Source organism: Podarcis filfolensis, assembly GCF_964270895.1.
Source record: "Podarcis filfolensis genome assembly, chromosome: 10".
Classification (NCBI taxonomy): Eukaryota; Metazoa; Chordata; class Lepidosauria; order Squamata; family Lacertidae; genus Podarcis; species Podarcis filfolensis.
In genome coordinates, this window is record NC_139612.1 from 70,571,896 (window position 1) to 70,593,567 (window position 21,672).

Genomic DNA, 21,672 nt, shown 5'->3' on the forward strand with positions numbered 1-21,672 from the left:
CAGTTTGGAGTTTGTAACGGGTGGGGGGGGGGGGAGAGATCTGCTCCTGGCAGAGCCAATCCCTGCCCCTTTGCTATCCATAGCGCCCAATCCACAGCTCCTGAATTATCTCAGGGGGCGATTGGGAGCCAGTTACTCATCTCATCGTTGTATATGGTCACAGCGCAGGCATTCCTCGGAGTCCTTCCTCCTGACGTGGAACAAGGGGGTGGCTGGTTGGTCGGTTGGGGGGCGAGGGGTGGGGTGGGGGAAAGCTTTTTAAAAACCCCTCCTTTGCCCCGGACCTTCCACTTTTGAATGAGCCAGGAAAACTCGCAACACACGCCCTCTTTTCTCTCTCTTTCTCTCCGCTGTCCTCCCTGCCTGTCTTTTCTCGCCTCGCCTCTTCGCTTGCCTCCGAAATCCCAGCTGAAAGGAAGAAGGAATCAGAAAAGGGAAACAAAAGAAAATAGAAGCAGCAGCCCAGCCCGCTTTTGTGGATTAATTTTCTCCACCCTCGCTGATCCGTTTTCTGGATACTGTTTTCACCCGCTTCGGGGCGAAGCGCCGCGCCTCTGGATTTTGGGAAGGAAAGTTGGAGACCCCAGGAAGAAACCCCCCCCGCTCCCCAATTTAAAACAAACAAGGTGGGTTTCGAGCCCTTTCTTCCTCCTCTTCGGTCTGCTCAATTTCACCCCCCGCTAGTCGATCCCAACTTGCCGCGAGCAACTTCTTGCGCCGCTTGGATTTTGGTCTCTCCTCGTCCCTTTCGCTCGCGCTCCTTCGCTCTCCTTTTTCGGAGCTGCTCTCTCTGAACCGACAGACCCGCTTCCTTCCTTCCCGAAACAAAATAACAATCATTCAGGATGAATAGCAACAGTTACTACGACCAGGCCCCCCAAACTTATTATCAAGAGGAGCAGGAGGAGATGCCGGCCACGGAGAAAGACCTGGCCGAAGACGCGCCCTGGAAGAAGATTCAGCAGAACACTTTTACGCGCTGGTGCAACGAACACCTCAAATGCATGAACAAGCGCATCGGCGACTTGCAGAAGGACCTGAGCGACGGGCTGAAGCTCATCGGTCTCCTCGAGGTCCTGAGCCAGAAGAAGATGTACCGAAAGTACCACGCGCGCCCCAACTTCAGGCAGATGAAACTGGAGAACGTCTCGGTGGCGCTGGAGTTCCTCGACCGGGAACACATCAAGCTGGTCTCCATCGGTGAGTTGCTGGAGGAGGGGGATGCGCCCTGGCAGGAGGAGGGGGCGAGGGTGGGGGATCCCCCGGGGGGGGTAGCTTTCCAGCCCCACATTTCTACGCGCCCCACTCCTCACTAGCGATCAAGGGGGTGTGGACCCGGGAGGAGGCGCGCGCGCGCAGGGTCTGTGTGTGTGCCTGTCTTGGAGAGGGGCGCGTGGAAAACGGTTTGGCAGCGGAAGCGGGTTTGTGGCTGCGTCTTCCGGCGTTACACAGGTTTCTTGGTCTGCGAGAGCTAAGGGCAAGGGCAGCAGGCGCCCTCTGTGCCAACTTTCACACGCCCGCTGGAAACTTTTCTCCGCCTCCAGGCCTGTCCAGGGAATTCAGAATGGACATTTGGTTGTTGCTGTTGTTGTTGTTTAAAAAAATCTTAATGGTATTTATGGTGTGGTTTTCTGTTGCTATTCCTGCGAACCGCTTTGATATATATTTTTACGGCACAAATATTTTATTTATAAAGAGACAGGTATTAGCGCTGGTTTCTTACTGCCCAGTTTGCATGTTAGGTTTCTTGCAAAAAAGGACAGCTGGCAGCTTTTGCGGGGAGGCTATCCTCTGATGGGCCGCCAGCTTCCCAGGTTACACAGAGCGCTACTTAGTCCCGGCCGAAAGAGGGATTACACGGTTGCATACGCAGCTGCTGCTGCTGCTTAGTCGGTCCCAGAGAGGCGGAGCTTCAAAATGAGCACTTTATCGGAGCAGCTTCAGATGGGATGGAAGTTCTCTGGGTTAGACAGAGTTCCTCTTGGCCGTGGTCAGGGGAGCAATGGATTCTGGATTCTGCGGGAGAGGAGAGTGATGGTCTTTCCTGCTTGTGGGTCTTCTGATGTTAATATGAATCTATTGAAAATACACTGCGGCACTGAGAGATTTTGTGGTTGTTTGCTCAAGAGAATGCAGGGGTCTGCAGATAATAAACACTGCTTGCCCATTTGCAAGGCCAGGATCAAGATGTTACTATTAGTACATAAAGCTTGGGACCAGTTGACTCTCGCTAGACCAGTTTGATCTGTGGAACTAGCACCATCAAGGGTGCCACATAATATTCAGACCACAGTCGAAAGAAATTCCCCTTTTTATGAAGATTACCGGCTCTGGGATCCCACATCTAATTCTCCTCGCTGGCCCAAATAGGACTAATTTAGCCAGCTAGCCCTGGTGATCACCTAATGTTTATTGGATGGATTTCCCCCCTAAATTGATGTTTTCTGATTTTATTGTTATTCACGTTTTATACTGTATTTTATGCTGTTTTTTGTAGCATCAATTAAGTGTGGTGATAAGAGCTGCCTACCTTTCAGGGTTATTGTACGTACACATCCTGTATCCTTTTAAACGTGTTTGTGGGAAACGGGGTTATTGGTTTGTAGTTCTCATTCTTGCTTTTGATGAGGGGTTTCGTGTTTCTGTCTTGTGTTTTTATGCTGCGAAACTGCCCTGAGATCTTCGGATGAAGGGTGGTATGCAAATCTAATTAAAAATAACAGAAGATTCCTGGGCTGCAGGGAGCTGGACAGAGTGACGCTCGTGGTTCTATGATTATATATTGCACAAAATATTATAGAGCTGCAGTTGTCTAACAGCAAGAGGTACCTGGTCTCCCAGAATGGGGAGATACATCTCCCAAGTTCCTTGGCTATTGCAGTGTGGGGCAGAAGAATTCAGAATATGAGGGGCCTCTGAATCCTGGGCCTATGGGGATGATGACTCTCTGCTCTCTCTTATTGCAGCGGCAGGAAGGTTTTACATACTTCCCCTTGCTGATTCTGAACTTCCCAAGGCTTAAGCCTTAAGCTTTTTTCCCTGGCAGCTGTAAAGTGTAGTGGTTAATAATAATAATAATAATAATAATAATAATAATAATAATAATTTATTATTTATATCCCACCCATCTGGCTGGGATTCCCCAGCCACTCTGGGCGGCTTCCAACAGAACACTAAAATACAATAACCTATTAAACATTAAAAGCTTCCCTAAAGAGGGCTGCCTTCAGATGTCTTCTAAAAGTCTGGTGGTTGTTTTCCTCTTTGACATCTGGTGGGAGGGCGTTTCACAGGGCGGGCGCCACCACCGAGAAGGCCCTGTGCCTGGTTCCCTGTAACTTGGCTTCTCGCAGCGAGGGAACCGCCAGAAGGTCCCCGGAGCTGGACCTCAGTGTCCCGGCAGAACGATGGGGGTGGAGACACTCCTTCAGGTCTACTGGGCCGGGGCCATTTAGGGCTTTCAAGGTCAGCGCCAACACTTTGAATTGTGTTCGGAAACGTACTAGGAGCCAGTATAGGTCTTTCAAGACCGGTGTTATAAGGTCTCGGCGGCCGCTCCCAGTCCCCAGTCTAGCTTAGAGTGTCAGACTACAACCCGGGTGAGACCAGGGTTCAGATCTCCACTTGGCTTCATGAAGCCCCCTGGGGTGTCCTCTGGGTGCCGGTCACTGCCTCTCAGCTTGGCCTACCTCGCAGGGCTGTTTTGGGGATTAGAAACGAGGGGAAAGGCAGAACCATGTAAGCCACTTTGAGCTCCTGGGAGAATAAAGTGGGATATAAGGTAAATGCAATGAATCATTTGCCCAGCCGAACTTGGGCTTATAGACCGAGCTAAGTCGCCCCCACCCCCTGTAATTATGATTATTATTACCACTGCTGTGCTTATTAGAGTTGAATAAACCGAAGGCTTTCCTCTGACGCAAGCAGCTTGCAGTCTAAATTTGCTACCGGATAGCACTGGATTTAGGATGTTGCGGGAAGTTCCCCCACACAAGGTGCTGAGCCGAGGGGGCACAAAATGATGATGATGATGATGATGATAATAAAGGTAAAGGGACCCCTGACCATCAGGTCCAGTTGTGGCCGACTCTGGGATTTCAGCGCTCATCTCGCTTTACTGGCCGAGGGAGCCGGCGTACAGCTTCCGGGTCATGTGGCCAGCATGACTAAGCCACTTCTGGAGAACCAGAGCAGCGCACGGAAACACCGTTTACCTTCCCGCCAGAGTGGTACCTATTTATCTACTTGCACTTTGACGTGCTTTCAAACTGCTAGGTTGGCAGGAGCAGGGACCGAGCAACAGGAGCTCACCCCGTCGCAGGGATTCGAACCGCTGACCTTCTGATCAGCAAGTTCTAGGCTCAATGGTTTAACCCACAGCGCCACCCGCGTCCCAATAATAATAATAATAATAGCAGCTATATTTATATGGGCACCTTCTGAGAAGTTCAATAGAAAACCAACTGTACCCAAAGGAATTAGTGTGAAAATAATAAATATTTAAGGTGGGGGCGCCAAATTTTGTCCTCGCTCAGGGAGCCATATTACCAAAGTCTGGCCCTGTTCTGGATCAGGCCAGAAGCTCATCGGTTCCTGCCTCCTGTTCCTACAGCAGCCAATCAGATGCCCCAGCGGGAAGCTAGCAAGTAGGAAATGAGAGCAACAGCCTTCTCCCACTTTTGCTCCCAGCGTTCGAAATTCTCCAGGCGCATTTTGCACCTGGCTTTCGGTCGCTTTCGGCTGAGTGAAGATGCCCGGGTGCCAGGATGGTGCCTGAATTCTCCACCACCTGGAGGTGCATGCCTGGGGGGTCCTTGGACCGGGACTGTTTTCACACCCTCATCCCACACCCTGCAGAATTCTATCCGTTCTATTTTACCTGCACAATCGGAATGAATTTCAGGAAACAAAAACTCACTCTCTGCGCAGTGTATGCAGGAGCAGTGAACCACCTTAGAGTAATAATAATAATAATTTATTATTTATACCCCACCCATCTGGCTGGGCTTCTCCAGCCACTCTGGGTGGCTTCCAACACAATATTAAAATACGGTAATGCATTAGACATTAAAAGCTTCCCTGAACAGGGCTGCCTTCAGATGTCTTCTAAAAGTCTGGTAGTTGTTGTTCTCTTTGACATCTGGTGGGAGGGAGTTCCACAGGGCGGGCGCCACCACCGAGAAGGCCCTCTGCCTGGTTCCCTGTATGAATGGTTGCCTCTTGTCTTTGCTGACCCCACCCCACTGCCTTGCTCACGGATGGGAAGAATATTCCCACGTTATGAATGGTCTGTGTCCCCATTAAGAAAAAGATGTCAGATGTCTCCACCCCCATCGTTCAGCCCGGACACTGAGGTCCAGGTTGGAGGGCCTTCTGGCGGTTCCCTCATTGTGAGAAGTGAGGTTACAGGGAACCAGACAGAGGGCCTTCTCGGTAGTGGCGCCCACCCTGTGGAACACCCTCCCTTCAGATGTGAAGGAAATAAGCAGCTATCCTATCTTTAAAAGACATCTGAAAGCAGCCCTGTTTAGGGAAGTTTTTAATATTTAACGCTGTATTGTTTTTAACACTTGATTGGGAGCCGCCCAGAGTGGCTGGGGAAACCCAGCCAGATGGGCGGGGTATAAATAATAAATTATTATTATTATTATTAGCCAATATATATGTGGATTGTCCCTGGATCAAGCGACTTTTCATCTCTGGGCTCTCAAAGCTTTTAACCGAGCTCAAGGCTGTCATCTGATCTAGCCAGATGTTTAAGTGACAATTAATCGCAGTCAGTACATCATTTGAAAAATAAGAGCCTTGCCCCCAAATGGCAACTAGACGTTCTGTTTTGGCGACTGCCAGCTTTGTTTACAGAGCCGTTTGGCTCCCAACTTATATTTCTGAGTTTCTAAGACTGCTTGTTGAGAGGAGTTGCCGCTTCCAAGAGTGGAGGGGAGGACATAGCCCTAGTGCCTTGTAGCCACTGACCGGCATATCGTCCAGAAATCATCTGTTCCCTCTTTTCAAGCCATCCTTGTCAGCGGCCTTCACTTGTGATAAGCCAAGGGGGAGACTGGGGTCAAGGTAGAAGGAAGGAACGGGAGAGGCGAGAGATGAATAGGCTATTTACACGACTCTGTGCCAAGATCAGCCAAATCCAGCAGCCTGAATAAATAACACAAGGAATAATGATGTTTCTGCGCATATTTGGACTCCCTCAACAATTTATTTGGCTTGGCTTCAGTCGGTCACGGGGCTGGGGGTCTGTGTATAAGCGTCTCTGCAGACTATTGGTCCCCTGCAAAAAAAAATTAACTATCCTACTTTCTTCCTTTTTGCAAGGCACCGTTCACAGATTTGAATGCCACTCTCCTGCAGCCCTGAGGGCTAGAAACTTAAAACAAGCAAACCCACATGCAGCCTCATAGAAAGCTGATATTTCCATGGTGGCAGTTTCGGCTGCCAAATTTCCCTTGGCCAACAGGGGACAAGATTTCAGTGTCTACTAGCCAGGATGTTTGTCAAGGATGTGGTTTCCTGATTTTACAAGAGTGTACAACCTTACACCAACTAAGTTTGTTATTGGTATGAGCTTTCATGTGCATGCACACTGACTACTGGTGTTATTACTATTATTTTGATTCTCCATAGCTGCTAATTCCAGTTTCCTCATCTCCAGCTGAAATTGCATTTTTTCGCCTTCTGACTGATTATCTCAACTGTTTGACTGTATTCAGTTAACTACAGAAAAATTATAACTGTACACTGGTTAATTTCAGCTGGAGATGAGATAATATTAGTTTTGACATCTGGTGGGAGGGCATTCACAAGGCAGGCGCCACCACCGAGAAGGCCCTCTGCCCGGTTCCCTGAAACCTCACTTCTCACAATGAGGGAACCGCCAGAAGGCCCTCGGTGCTGGATCTCAGTGTCTGGGCAGAACGATGTGTGTGGAGACGCTCCTTCAGGTATACTGGACCGAGGCCATTTAGGGCTTTAAAGGTCAGCACCAACACTTTGAATTGTGCTTGGAAATGTACTGGGAGCCAATGGAGGTCTTTCAAGACCGGTGTTATGTGGTCTCGGCGGCCGCTCCCAGTCACCAGTCTAGCTGCCGCATTCTGGATTAGTTGCAGTTTCTGGATCACCTTCAAAGGTAGCCCCACATAGAACGCATTGCAGTAGTCCAAGCGGGAGATAACAAGAGCATCCACCACTCTGGCAAGACAGTCTGTGGGCAGGGAGGGTCTCATCCTGCGTACCAGATGGAGCTGGCAGACAGCTGCCCTGGACACAGAACTGACCTGCACCTCCATGGACAGCTGTGAGTCCAGAATGACTCCCAGGCTGTGCACCTGGTCCTTCAGGGGCACAGTTGCCCCATTCAGGACCAGGGAGTCCCCCACACCCGCCCGCCTCCTCTCCCCCCAAAACAGTACTTCTGTCTTGTCAGGATTCAGCCTCAATCTGTTAGCCGCCATCCGTCCTCCAACCGCCTCCAGACACTCTTCACGTCTTCATTGCTTTGCTCTGCTCAGTCTGCTTTGCCTGTATTGGCATTTTTTGCGGGGGGGGGGGTGGCGGGGGGAGAGAGGGAGGGAAGGAGAGGAGCTCTGCCAAACATCCCTCTCTCCCTTTGAAAGGAAATGTGCTCGACTGTGCAGAACAGGATGGAGAGAAGCCAAGCGGCTTGGTGGGCAGGGAGACCTCATAAGGCTGGACTCCTGTCAACACGAATTGTTCCCCTATGTTTTCCTTGGCTGGCGGTGGGGGGCAAGCGGAGGGAGGGGGTTGGGGGTCTCGAGTGCCCCTCTACAGTCCCACCACGGCTTGCTTTCTGCTCAAGTTCTTTTAAATATTTTTTCCATAAACCATAATAGCAATAATAAGGTTTCTGCTCAAGTTCACGGGGAGGCAGCTGTGCGGTGCCAGCCTTGGTCCGCGCCAGCCCAGTGTGGGAATTTCTCTCTTTAAGCGGATTAGGGCCCCTGCGCACAGCTGGCGCAAGGGTCAACAACAAGCTGAGCCAGCAGCCTGGATCTGGCCAGTGGCGGCCCGTTTGGAGCACAGCAGCGCTGGCTTCTCAGGGGTGACAGTCAGGTGCATGTTGTTGTTTAGTCGTTTAGTCATGTTCGACTCTTTGTGACCCCCTGGACCAGAGCACGCCAGGCACTTCTGTCTTCCACTGCCTCCCGCAGTTTGGTCAAACTCATGCTGGTGGCTTCGAGAACACCGTCCCACCATCTCGTCCTCTGTCGTCCCCTTCTCCTTGTGCCCTCCATCTTTCCCAACATCAGGGTCTTTTCCAGGGAGTCTTCTCTTCTCATGAGGGGACCAAAGTCTTGGAGCCTCAGCTTCAGGATCTGTCCTTCCAGTGAGCACTCAGGGCTGATTTCCTTCAGAATGCATAAGGTGCATAAGGGACCAGAAAGAACGGCCAACAAGTCACAGACTCCTTTACAGTGGTACCTCGGGTTACATGCGCTTCAGGTTACAGACCCTGCTAACCCAGAAATAGTACCTCGGGTTAAGAACATTGCTTCAGGATGAGAATAGAAATCGCGCGGCAGCAGGAGGCCCCATTAGCTAAAGTGGTGCTTCAGGTTAAGAACAGTTTCAGGTTAAGTATGGACCTACGGAATGAATTAAATACTTAACCTGAGGTACCACTGTAATAATAATATAATAATAAATTTTATTTATAACCCTCCCTCCCCTTGGCACGGCTACTGAGCAGAGAGCGATGGTGCAAGCCGGGCACAATTGGTCCTGCTGTTTGTTATTATATTGTTTAATAATAATAATAATAATAATAATAATAATAATTTATTTATACCCCACTGTCCCCGGCCAGAGCCTGGCTCAGGGCGGCTAACACCAGTAAGATTACAATAAAAACATAATAGGGGGGGGAAACCCCACAATTTAAAATACAGGTTAAAATGCAATTTAAAATGCACCCTCATTTTAATAGTAGCCCATAGATCAAAACCATAAGGGGAGGGAAACATAAGGGTCAGACAGAGTCCAAACCAAAGGCCAGGTGGAACAGCTCTGTCTTGCAGGCCCTGCGGAAAGATGTCAAGTCCCGCAGGGCCCTGGTCTCTTGGGACAGAGTGTTCCACCAAGTTGGGGCCAGTACCGAAAAGGCCCTGGCCCTAGTTGAGACCAATCTAACCACCTTGCGGCTTGGGACCTCCAAAGTGTTGTCATTTGTGGACCTTAAGGTCCTCCACAGGGCATAGCAGGAGAGGCGGTCCCGTAGGTACATGGGTCCTAGGCCGCAAGCAGGATTCGATCACAAGATCTCTCTCTCCTCCTGTGGTTTCCAGGAAGCGTTGGAGCAGAGCCATGAGGCCCAGTAGCCATCGACAGCCCTCTCCTGCTCCACAAATTTGTCTCATCCTCTTTTAAAGCCATCCAAGTTGGTGGCCATCACCTCTTGTAGCAGGGAGTTCCACAGTCCATCTGTCCCGAATCTTCCAACATTCAGCTTTGTCGGATGCCCACGAGAGAGGGAGAGAAACGTCTCTCCATCCACCTTCCGCACGCCGGGCATGATTTTTACAAACACCTTATCTCGTCTCCTGTTACTTGCCTTCCCCCTAAACTAAAAAACCACAGAATTTCGAGCTGGAAGGGACCCCTGGGTCTCAAGTGAAAAGCTTCTGGGAAACGATATATAATGAGATGAAAAAAATGTTGAAATATACATTCATAAAGAAACCAGAAGCATTTTTACAGGGCATTGTGGGGAGCGATATAAATAGAAAAGAATGTAAGCTGCTTTTATACGCAACGATGGCAGCAAGAATATTATTAGCACAAAAATGGAAGCAAGAAGAATTACTGACGAAAGAAGAATGGAGGATGAAATTAATGGACTATGCAGAATTAGACAAACTAACAGGAAGGATTCAAAATCTGCGGAACCAGAAATTCACAGAAGACTGGTGTAAATTTACAGACTATTTGAAAAGTAATAGTGATGATCAAAGTACGTTTGTAGGTTTGCGAGAAGTTTTGTGAATTATTGGAACTATTGCAAAAATGGATAAAGGGGAGGATGATTAGTTATGATAATTAAAGGCAATATGAATTTAAGAAATGCATAAGAAGTGGTTAAAACGGGGGATCATCAGAGGTGCTCATGGGAGTCCATAAAAAGATTGTGTAAGTGGTGAAGTTTTGTGGTATGTATTATAATTCATATGTTAATATTAATAAAAATTATTATTAAAAAAAGGAAGGGACCCTTGAGTCTCATCTAGTCTAACCCCTTGTAAGGCAGGAAGTTGGGGTCTCCTTCCCTCTGCAGCCATTTCCCAGAGTGCTGCAGTTACATCCTGCGCCGGTGAGCCGGGGCCGACCAGCGGGTTGGTCTGCATGACCTCTGCGGTGCCCGCAGCGGTGGCATTTGGGCTTGGCGCCCAGTCCTGTCTTTGGAGCAAAGCGTCAGCTGGGGGAATCAGCTGCTCTTTCAAGCCAAGCCAGGGTCTTGACCCACTGCCAAGCGACTCCTGACCAGCTCAGTCATTCCTGGCTTCACTTGGGGGGAACGGCTGCTGGGTCTGCAAAAGTACTTCTGTGTGGGTCTCCCGGCCCTTCGCCACCCTCCTCTCATCCTTTCTCTCTCTCTCTCGCTCCCCCTACCACCGCCTGCCCAGGCCTCTGATAAGATCACATTCTAGGAAGCAATGACCGCATTGGTAGCCCATTCCAAACAGCTGTTCCCATCTGAGCCAGCGCCAGGGTTAGGGGGAGGCGAAGGAGGGAGGCCAGGCCGTTTTGGAAGCCCGGATTTTTTGGCCTCAAGATATATATAGCAGATACACAGAGTAGAGAGCTGGAGAAAGACAGCGTCCCAGTGTTAAAAAGGCAGATTCCATGTGATCCTTGGGAAAGGAACTGGAAACAAAACAGCCGCTGTCATAATCGCAGTTAGGCAAATCTGCGTTCAGAGCATAGCTGTCAACGTTCCCCCTTTTTTAAGGGAAATTCCCTTATTCCGAATAGGATTTCTCGCAAGAAAAGGGAAAAGGTGACAGCTATGATTCAGAGCCATGTGTACGCTTCTTGCTGCCTCGCCTCCGAAAGGGTACAGTGGTACCTTGGTTCTCAAACGCCTTGGTATTCAAACAACTTGGAACCCAAACGCTGCAAACTCGGAAGTAAGTGTTCCGCTTTGCGAATGTTTTTTGGAAGCCGAACGTGCTCCCTTTTGAGTGCCACGCTTCCGTTTTGAGTGGCACATTTCTGTTTTGAGTGTTATGCTGGGGTCTGTCTGTTTTTGCTCTTTATTTTGCGTTTTTGTGGCTCTTTTTTTTCCCCGTTTTTGCGACTGTGTGCAACCCAGTTCAGCTCCTGATGGATTGATTGTGTGACTGCAGTACATTGTTTATTGCTTTCATTTTATGGATCAATGGTATCGTCAGAGAGTAAAATTAATGTTAAATTGCTGTTTTAGAGGTTGTTTTTAAAAGCCTGGAACGGATTAATCCATTTTTTGTTACTTTCTATGGGAAAGTGCGCCTTGGTTTTGGAACGCTTTGGTTTTGGAACGGACTTCCGGAACGGATTAAGTTTGAGAACCAAGATAACACTGTAAATGGTAAATGTGCAGGCAGCTTTTAAGCAATATTACACAGGGACTGCCAAGCTCAGCCTTGGTTCCCCAGCCAGGAGGCATATGCCTGGTTTTGGAATGGATTAAGTTTGAGAATCAAGGTACCACTGTATTGTGGAGTTGGAAAAGCTTCAGAAAGAGGCCACTGGAAAAAGATCCAGGGGTTGGAGCATCTCCCCATCAGCGTTTTAGATTAGACAAAAGGCGAGTAAATGGGGGCGCAATGGATGGATGGCTCAGCTGGTTAGAGCGTGGAGCTGATAACGCCAAGGTTGCAGGTTCGATCACCTGCCTGTTCCTTCATTGCAGGGGGTGGACTAGATGATCCTTGGGGTCCCTTCCAACTGTACAATTCGATGGTTCTACAGACTCAAGGAAGAGTGGCTTTCATAGGAATACAGTGGTACCTTGGTTCTCAAACTTTATCCGTTCTGGAAGTCCGTTCCAAAACCAAAGCGTTCCAAAACCAGGGCGCGCTTTCCCATAGAAAGCAATGCAAAATGGATTAATCTGTTCCAGGCTTTTAAAAACAGCCATTTAATATGAATTTTACTATCTAACGAGACCATTGATCCATAAAATGAAAGCTATAAACGATGTACTGCAGTCAATCCATCAGTAGCTGAACTGGGTTCCACACGGTCACAAAAACAAAACAAAAAAGAGCTGCAAAGACAAAAACGCAAGATAAATAGCAAAAACAGACAGACCTCAGCGTAACACTCAAATCGGAAGTGTAGCACTCAAAACGCAGCACGTTTGGCTCCCAAAAAACATTCGCAAACCAGAACACTTACTTCCGGGTTTGCAGGGTTTGGGTTCCAAGTTGTTTGAGAACCAAGGTGCCACTGTAGTCACATTTTGGCTTGGACACTGATTCAAAAATTGGGTGGTTCAGATGCAAAGAGAACCAAATAGTTAAGATGCAAAGAGAATCTCTTCCCCCTCCATCTCTTTAAGAGAAGCACCCACCCACAGCTCCTAAGAATCCCTGTCCCACCAGCCGCCTGTGCAAAGAAGACGACCCCCCCTGCATAACGGGGTTGGACTAGATGACCGCTGGGTGCCCCTCGAGAATTCTACAATCCAGCCCATTTCCCCAGGAACCAGGCAGTTCCACACCAGCTCAGGGCGTATGTGTGTATTTATATATAGAAGGAGAGGAGCTGGGCTCCCTCTGGGAGATGCCAGGCATTCCCGAAACTCCACGGCAAAGGCATTTGCGCTCCATTGTCTATCTTTGGTAACAGAGTCTCCTCCCGGCCTCGGGGGAAGGGCGGCAACCTTGGCATTGCCTGGCTGGCACCCTAGAGGCCAAGAGACTGACCTGCCCATCGGGAAGCCCCTCAAATTTTGCCTCTGCTGTGATGTGCCCATTCTAGTAACGGCTGACCTCCCCGTTCCCTGGCCTCATACATGAGCTAGGGTTGTCGTTGTTTAGTCGTTTAGTCGTGTCCCCCTGGACCAGAGCACGCCAGGCAAGCCTGTCTTCCGCTGCCTCCTGCAGTTTGGTCAAACTCAGGCTGGTAGCTTCGAGAACACTGTCCCACCATCTCGTCCTCTGTCGTCCCCTTCTCCTTGTGCCCTCCATCTTTCCCACCATCAGGGTCTTTTCCAGGGAGTCTTCTCTTCTCATGAGGTGGCCAAAGTCTTGGAGCCTCAGCTTCAGGATCTGTCCTTCCAGTGAGCACTCAGGGCTGATTTCCTTAAGAATGGAGAGGTTTGATCTTCTTGCAGTCCATGGGACTCTCAAGAGTCTCCTCCAGCACCAGAATTCAAAAGCATCCATTCTTTGGCGATCAGCCCTCTTTATGGTCCAGCTCTCACTTCCATACATCACTACAGGGAAAACCATAGCTTGAACTAGACGGACCTTTGTTGGCAAGGTGATGTCTCTGCTTTCTCTGCTAGGGTTGCCATATTTCAAAAAACCAGGAGAACCCCAAAAGTTGCTGAGCTTTTTCTAGACAACCCCAACATTGTTGAGTCCCAGATTCAAATCCTGCTAGCACCTCCAGGTAGGGCTGGGAGAGTGTGCCGGCTGAAATCCCGGAGAGCCTGGTCAATATGGACAATACTGATCTCGATGGACTCTGTATAAGGCAGCTTCTTGTGTCAAGAGGAGCGTGCTGGATCAGGTCCACGGCCCGTCTAGTCCAGCGTCCTGTTCTCACAGTGGCCAGCCCAGTGCCTCTTCTGGGAAAGCAGGATTCGAACCCAACTCCTGTGGTTTTCCCCCAACTGGTATTCAGATGCACTGCTGCCTCCAATTGCAGAGGCAGGGCAGCACAGTCACCAACGATGCTGTCAAGCAAACAAAAAGTTAAAACGCTATAAAACAGATTAAAATCCTCACCAACTTTCTATGCATCTGTGCAGGCTGGCTAAATAGCAGCAGCAGCAGCAGGTTCTAGCAAAATATAAAAACATAATAAAACGTCAAACATTAAAAACTTCCCAAAACAGGGCTGCCTTCAGATGTCTTCTAAAAGTTGTGTAGTTCTTGAATGTTTCTCAAAGGCGCTGGAAGGAATACAGCGAAGGCGCCTGCCTGATATCACTAGGCGGGCAGTTCCAAAGTTCCAAGGTGCCGCTACGCCAAATGATTGAGTTCTTACCAATGCAGAACAAGTATTCCTTGCAGTAGCGCCAGTTCCGGTCGAGTGGGGTAGGACTTCTCATAGGTAAAGGACAGATTGCAGGGTAAAGAAAGAAATTCTATAAGCCTATAAGGTGCTGTGGTCTAAACCACAGAGCCTAGGACTTGCCGATCAGAAGGTCGGCGGTTCGAATCCCCGCGATGGGGTGAACTCCCATTGCTCGGTCCCTGCTCCTGCCAACCTAGCAGTTCAAAAGCACACCAGTGCAAGTAGATAAATACTGTATTTTTCGCTCCATAAGACGCACCTGACTATAAGACGCACCCAGTTTTTAGAGAAGGAAAACAAGAAAAAAAATATTCTGAATGAAACAGTGGATGTCTGATTTTTGTGGTTCATGCTGTGGCCACAGACATGATATGTGATTTGATGGTGAGTTTGGGGTCGCCCAGTGCAAAAATCCTGAGGATCCATGTGGATCCATGCTTTGTAACAACGTTTTTGCGCCATTGCGGCCCCACGAAACAGTGGATGTGTGATTTCTTTTGGTGCAGGCTGCAGCCATGGACATGCTATGTGATCTGATGGTGAATTTGGGGTGACCCAGTGCAAAAATCCCGAGGATCCATGTGGATCCGTGCTTTGTAACCACATTTTGTGCCATTTTAGGAGGAAAATGGTGTGTCTTATGGAGTGAAAAATACGGTAGGTATCGCTCCGGCGGGAAGGTAAACAGCGTTTCTGTACGCTGCTCTGGTTTTGCCAGAAGCGGCTTTGTCATGCTGGCCACATGACCCGGAAGCTGTACACCAGCTCCCTTGGCCAGTAAAGCAAGATGAGCGCCGCAACCCCAGAGTTGTTCGCGACTGAACTTAACGGTCAGGGGTCCTTTACCTTTTTTATAAGGTGCTAGAAAGTCTTTGCACAAACGCAATAAATAAATGGCCAGAAAGCTGGTTAAAAGGCAAAGGGACCCCTGACCATTAGGTCCAGTCGTGGCCGACTCTGGGGTTGCAGTGCTCATCTCGCTTTATTGGCCGAGGGAGCCAGCGTACAGCTTCCGGGTCATGTGCCCAGCATGACTAAGCCGCTTCTGGCGAACCAGAGCAGTGCACGGAAATGCCGTTTACCTTCCCACCGGAGCAGTACCTATTTATCTACTTGCACTTTTGACGTGCTTTTGAACTGCTAGGTTGGCAGGAGCAGGGACCGAGCAATGGGAGCTCACCCCGTCGCGGGGATTTGAACTGCCAACCTTCCGATCAGCAAGTCCTAGGCTCTGTGGTTTAACCCACAGCGCCGCCCGCGTCCCAGAAAGCTGGTTGCTCAGCGGCAAATTTTCCCTTGTCCCTGCCTTGGGGCTGGGCATCTTTTAGGATTGTGCTGGAGTTTTCTAACCGTGCAGCTGGCCTTGGGGTGCGGTCGCATTCCCAGGAACCCCAAATCTGGAAGAGAAGGAGGTGCCCCCTTTGCCGTGGGGGGGCGGCGGTGTTCCTGGAATCCCAGGCATCTCCCACCAGCCCCTTCTTGCCCTCAGCTGTTGGTGGAAGCCCAGTCCATCTTTGTCCTAGTGGAATGCGGGTGAGGACAGGTGTCGACAGATAACTGCAAGGGGCTCAGAGATAGTCCTATGGCAAAACACCCCCCCTTTAACTTGGGGTCCATAAGAGTGACAGAAACCTTATGGCCCGGCTGCTGTGAGATGAGTCACTGCTTCAGCAGACGCTTCTAACATTCTTAGTCCAGTTTTTTTTTTGGGGGGGGGGGGCAGCAGACTTGTCATGCAAGAGCGCCAGGAAGGTTTCAGTTTTGCAACCCGAATTTGCTGTTGTGCAGCCAAATCCCACTTACAAAACAGCAGCACTCAGAACTCGCTTCTAGGTATTTATTTATTTATTTATTTATTTATTTATTTATTTATTTATTTAAAGTATGGATGCACTAGGGACGCGGGTGGTGCTGTGGTCTAAACCACAGAGCCTAGGGCTTGCCGATCAGAAGGTCGGTGGCTCGAATCCCCGCGACGGGGTGAGCTCCCGTTGCTCAGTCCCTGCTCCTGCCAAGCTAGCAGTTCGAAAGCACGTCAAAGTGCAAGCAGATAAATAGATACCGCTCCGGCGGGAAGGTAAACGGCGTTTCCGTGCGCTGCTCTGGTTCGCCAGAAGCGGCTTAGTCATGCTGGCCACATGACCCGGAAGCTGTACGCCGGCTCCCTCAGCCAATAAAGCAAGATGAGCGCCGCAACCCCAGAGTCGGCCACGACTGGACCTAATGGTCAGGGGTCCCTTTAACTTTACCTATCCTACATTTTTAATGATTTGCCTTGAGAGAGTCTTTAAACCTCTTTTGTTGACCACCAGCATTACCCTTTCCATTTTTAAGTTTGGAAGAGGGTAAAGGGGTACCTCGGGTTACATACGCTTCAGGTTACAGGCTCCCTCGGCCAATAAAGTCAGATGAGCGCCGCAACCCCAGAGTCATCTGCGACTGGACCTAATGGTCAGGGGCCCATTTACCTTTACCTTTACCTTTTATGGATGCACAAGCACTTATTTCACGTGCAAACGTTCCCAGGGTGAAAACGCTAGCAAAGTCGTCATCGGAGAACATTCACCATCCAACTTCTTGCAACCATTCCACACACCCGCCCTCCCTCTGATATTAATTTTATTTATTTTTTATTTCATAAAATTTATACACCGCTTGAGTGGTTAAAAAAACCAAAACAACTCTCAAAGCAGTTTAGGAAAAAGATGGAACGATAAAAAATTAACAACTTTAAAAAGTTCATCACTTTAAAATTTGCTAAGATAACCATAGACCGAAATCAGATTAAAACTCGCACCAACTTTCTAAACATCTGGGTAGGCTTGTCTGAACAAAAATGCTTTTTGCAGGCGTCAAAATGAGTTCAGCCTGTTGTCAAGTGGCAGGGAGTTCCAAAGTGTGGAACGGGTATTTTGTGGCAGTGCCAGTTCCTCGTAGGTTAACTGGTCCCAAGTTGTTGAGAGCTTTATATACTAAGGCAGTCCTACCTTCGATCCCAAACGCCTTGGTACTCGGATGTTTTGGCTTCCGAACGCCGCAAACCAGGAAGTGAGTGTTCCGGTTTGTGAGTGTTCTTTGGACGCTGAACATCCAATGGGGCTTCCGTGGCTTCTGATTGGCTGCAGGAGCTTTGGTTATACTATTAGAAATACATAGACAGATAATTATGAAATTATGGGTCTCGGCGTTATGGGTCTCGGTGTTATGGGTCTCGGCGGCCGCTCCCAGTCCCCAGTCTAGCTGCCGCATTCTGGATTAGTTGTAGTTTCCAGGTCACCTTCAAAGGTAGCCCCACGTAGAGCGCATTGCAGTAGTCCAAGCGGGAGATAACCAGAGTGTGCACCACTCTGGCGAGACAGTCTGCGGGCAGGGAGGGTCTCATCCTGTGTACCAGATGGAGCTGGTAGACAGCTGCCCTGGACACAGAGTTAACCTGCGCCTCCATGGACAGCTGTGAGTCCAAAATGACTCCCAGGCTACGCACCTGGTCCTTCAGGGGCACAGTTACCCCATTCAGCACCAGGGAATCCCCCACACCCACCCGCTCCCTGTCCCCCAAAACCAGTACTTCTGTCTTGTCAGGATTCAACCTCAATCCACCCTGAGCAGAAGCCCTTCCACAACCAGAATGCACATGGATGATGTGTTCGGGTGTTCAGACAGGCAAGGCAGCCTGCAAAGAAACATTGGGAGGAAACTTGCTCCTTTAAGATCCTGGGTTTACCAATATAAATTTTGGCAACCAATCAGAAGCTGGGGGAGGTGAGGGTTCAGCCAGTTGGCATCTGTATATGGGGGAGGTTCTGGGCGCACAACCAGGACAGGAACCAGCCCCTTGTCACCCGTGCAAAGAGGGCCGGAGGAAGGGTGAGCCTGCTATTTTGGGACCCGGGACCAGGAGTATCGGATGTTGAAAGGGACAGGACATCAGGGTTCTGCTGGGGGCAGGAGAAAGAAAGGGAGAAGAAATAATCTTCGCAAAAGAGTTGGGGGAGAAGGTTCAAACTGTCTGGTCGTGTGTCCCTAAGATTGTGGGAATGTTCAGGGATATATTGTTTGGTTATAGCCTTTCCAACTTGTTCCACAATTTAGCAGAGTAACATTCCCCTTTTTAAACTCACAGCGGATGCGTTTGCTCAGGCTCGCTAAAGCCTCTATAATAACTGTTCTGTTTTCCCCCCCTTATTCCCTCATAAAAGATAAGACACGATACAGTCTTCTATAAAATTATAAAAAGAGTTTACTCACTCACATTCTGTTCACAATCGGATCTCAGAAGGCAGACTTAGCTTAGAAAATTAACATACACCTGGAAACTATCTCATAAGGAGACAGTCCCTTTGTCCTCTCTTGGCTGGAAGCCAATTGTGAACAGAATGTGAGTGAGTAAACTCTTTTTATATTTTTATAGAAGTATAAAAAGAAGCCAAGAGAGCATCTTTGGCTAAGCAGATGTTGCTTCTTCGATGCATGTAGTCAAAAAGAGAGAGAGATGGCTGCCCTGCCCTGTGCTTCTGTCGTTACCTGCACAGGTGAGACCACACCCACCTCTAGTCACATGCAGAGGAAGTCTGTCCCAGCCCAGAAGGAAACAGGAAGTTGACCTCCTGGCTGGAGAAACATTCCTCCCCATGTGTAAACATGTTCACTCTAGGAAGGTTGTACTTGACTGCTCTTGTGTTTCACATCCCACAAAGATTAGGAGCCAGAACCCCTCAAACCATTAGATTTTTGAACTCTTGCAACTCAGGACGGAGAAAAGCAAGTCCTTATTCACATAGTTAACCTGTGGAACTCACTCCCTCAGGAGATGGCTGCCAATTTGGATGGCATTAAGAGGGGACTAGCGAGGGAGGAGAGGGCTGTCGATGGCTCCTAGCCATTTTCATTTCATTTTTAATTTGTATACCGTCTTTCTGTTTCACAACACCCAAGGCGGTTGACGAGCTGAAGAAACCAAGAATGTACACTTCATAACAATCCAATCCAATACAAAAATGTGACAATAAAATATAACTTTAAAATAAGCAACTTGTAGCAAATAAAGTAATATTCAACAATATATTGGAATAGCATGGAATAATATTCAATATCAGCGTATAAAAATTAAACAGAAATCCACTCTTAACAATTATAAGAAATAATTTCTAAACTATAGTCAATAAAACAACGGCAGGATGGTTCCGCTCTGCCTCCACAGTCGGAGTGAAGCATTGATTCTGAATCCCAGGTGCCAGAAACAGCAAGAGGAGAGAGGGATCCTGTGTTCGAATCCTGCTTGCAGATTTCCCATAACGGGCATCTGGTTGGCCACTGTGAGAAGCTGGAGTAGATGGGCTCTCCTTTGAACCGATCCAACGTGTTCCTCTGACATTTTTATTTTGTGGGTTGATGAATAATGGGGTGGGTGTGTGTGTCAGAGGGGTCATGCAGACTACAGGACCTTTGGGGATCCCACCCAGGGCAGCAATTCTGCTTGAATGAATGAATGAATCTGTTTGCGTCAGCCATCGGCCATAGCAATAAAACCACAATACAATATACAAAGAATAGAAATAAAAAGTCAGTTACAGTCATATCTCGGGTTACAGACGCTTCAGGTTGCATTTTTTCAGGTTGCGGACCGCCGAAACCCGGAAGTACTGGAACGGGTTACTTCCGGGTTTCGGCAGGCACACATGTGCAGAAGCACTAAATCATGCTTTGCGCATGTGCAGAAGCGCCGAATCGCAACCCGCGCATGCGCAGACGCGCTGCTGCGGGTTGCGGACGCTGTGGGTTGCAAACGTGCATCCTGCACGTATCATGTCTGCAACCTGAGTGTCCACTGTATATAAAAGACATTTTAAGGTTTTGAATCAATAGTCAAATAGTGGACCTTATTCTGATTGCCCCGGCTAAAAACCTTGCCGCCTTTGCTGTCACCTGCTCATCTTGATCTGCCAAGAGAAAGGACACTGGGGCAGTGGTTGGGCAACCCGGAATGGACAATAAAAAAGGGGGGATAATCTAATTCCTCAAGTCTTTATAAAGAGGGCAAGCCAGAAGGGCATGCGCCACCAATTCAGGACTGCCATCTCCACAGGGACAGAAGCATTTTCCGTGTGGAATCTGTTGGAATTCTCCCTCAAATCCAGCCGAGGACAATACGTTCAATCTTGCGAGAGTAAAAGCACGTCTATGTTTTAGAATTGCTAGGTTATGCAGATAGGGTGCCAGAGAGTCAAAATGGGAAGGTGGGAAATAGCCACACCACGGGCAAAATTTCCTTATTGTGGCCAAGTTGTTCGGACACTCGATATCATTTTGTTGTTGTTGTTGAGTCGTTTAGTCGTGTCCGACTCTTCGTGACCCCCTGGACCAGAGCACGCCAGGCCCTCCTGTCTTCCACTGCCTCCCGCAGTTTGGTCAAACTCACATTGGTAGCCTCAAGAACACTGTCCCACCATGTTGTCCTCTGTCGTCCCCTTCTCCTTGTGTCCTCCATCTTTCCCAACATCAGGGTCTTTTCCAGGGAGTCTTCTCTTCTCATGAGGTGGCCAAAGTCTTGGAGCCCCAGCTTCAGGATCTGTCCTTCCAGTGAGCACCCAGGGCTGATCTCCCCAAGAATGGAGAGGTTTGATCTTCTTGCAGTCCATGGGACTCTCAAGAGTCTCCTCCAGCACCAGAATTCAAAAGCATCCATTCTTCGGCAATCAGCCTTCTTTATGGTCCAGCTCTCACTTCCATACATCACTACTAGGAAAACCATAGCTTGAACTATATGGACCTTTGTCAACAAGGTGATGTCTCTGCTTTTTAAGATGCTGTCTAGGTTTGTCATTGCTTTTCTCCCAAGAAGCAGGTGTCTTTTAATTTCGTGAGTGCTGTCACCATCTGCAGTGATCATGGAGCCCAAGAAAGGAAAATCTCTCACTGCCTCCATTTCTTCCCCTTCTATTTGCCAGGAGGTGATGGGCCCAGTGGCCATGATCTTCGTTTTTTGATGTTGAGCTTCAGCCCATATTTTGCACTCTCCTCTTTCACCCTCATTAAAAGGCTGGCAAATTAGACTGTTTGCTTTACTAAAACCCAAAGTGAGTAGCTGTTGCGGTGATAAACCGCAAGAGTGAAGAGTTTTTGATAGACAATTTTAGTCCAGGCGCTCTTGTGACAAACTTGCAGCACTAGGGATATTAGACCAGGGGGGATTTCAGTTTAGGCGAAGCCAATAGTCAAGTGTCCTCCGCCAGATCTGTAATTCTGCCAAGGGAAGATTGGCCTTTAGGCGCAACGATGCGTTTGGGACACAGGGTGGTATGGAGAAAAATTGCTTCTTTCCCACCCTGTGCCAGCTGAATCCTGGCAAGGCCTGATGCGAATGCCTTCGTGCCCCTCCTGCTCCTGAGCTATGCTCAGTCCCAGAATGGC

At 48.8% G+C, this 21,672-nt stretch overlaps 1 protein-coding gene across 4 annotated transcripts in view; it reads left to right on the forward strand.

Annotated features, from left to right (window-relative positions):
- The first annotated feature begins 274 nt into the window (after positions 1-274).
- Positions 275-21,672, forward strand: part of FLNC (filamin C) — a 124,087-nt gene continuing 102,689 nt past the window's right edge. For all 4 annotated transcript variants that reach the window (XM_083572451.1, XM_083572452.1, XM_083572453.1 and 1 more), the window contains exon 1: positions 275-1,200. In XM_083572451.1, coding sequence (XP_083428577.1) covers positions 846-1,200 — 355 coding nt within the window. In that variant the 5' untranslated portion in view covers positions 275-845. The remainder of the gene's footprint in view (positions 1,201-21,672) is intronic.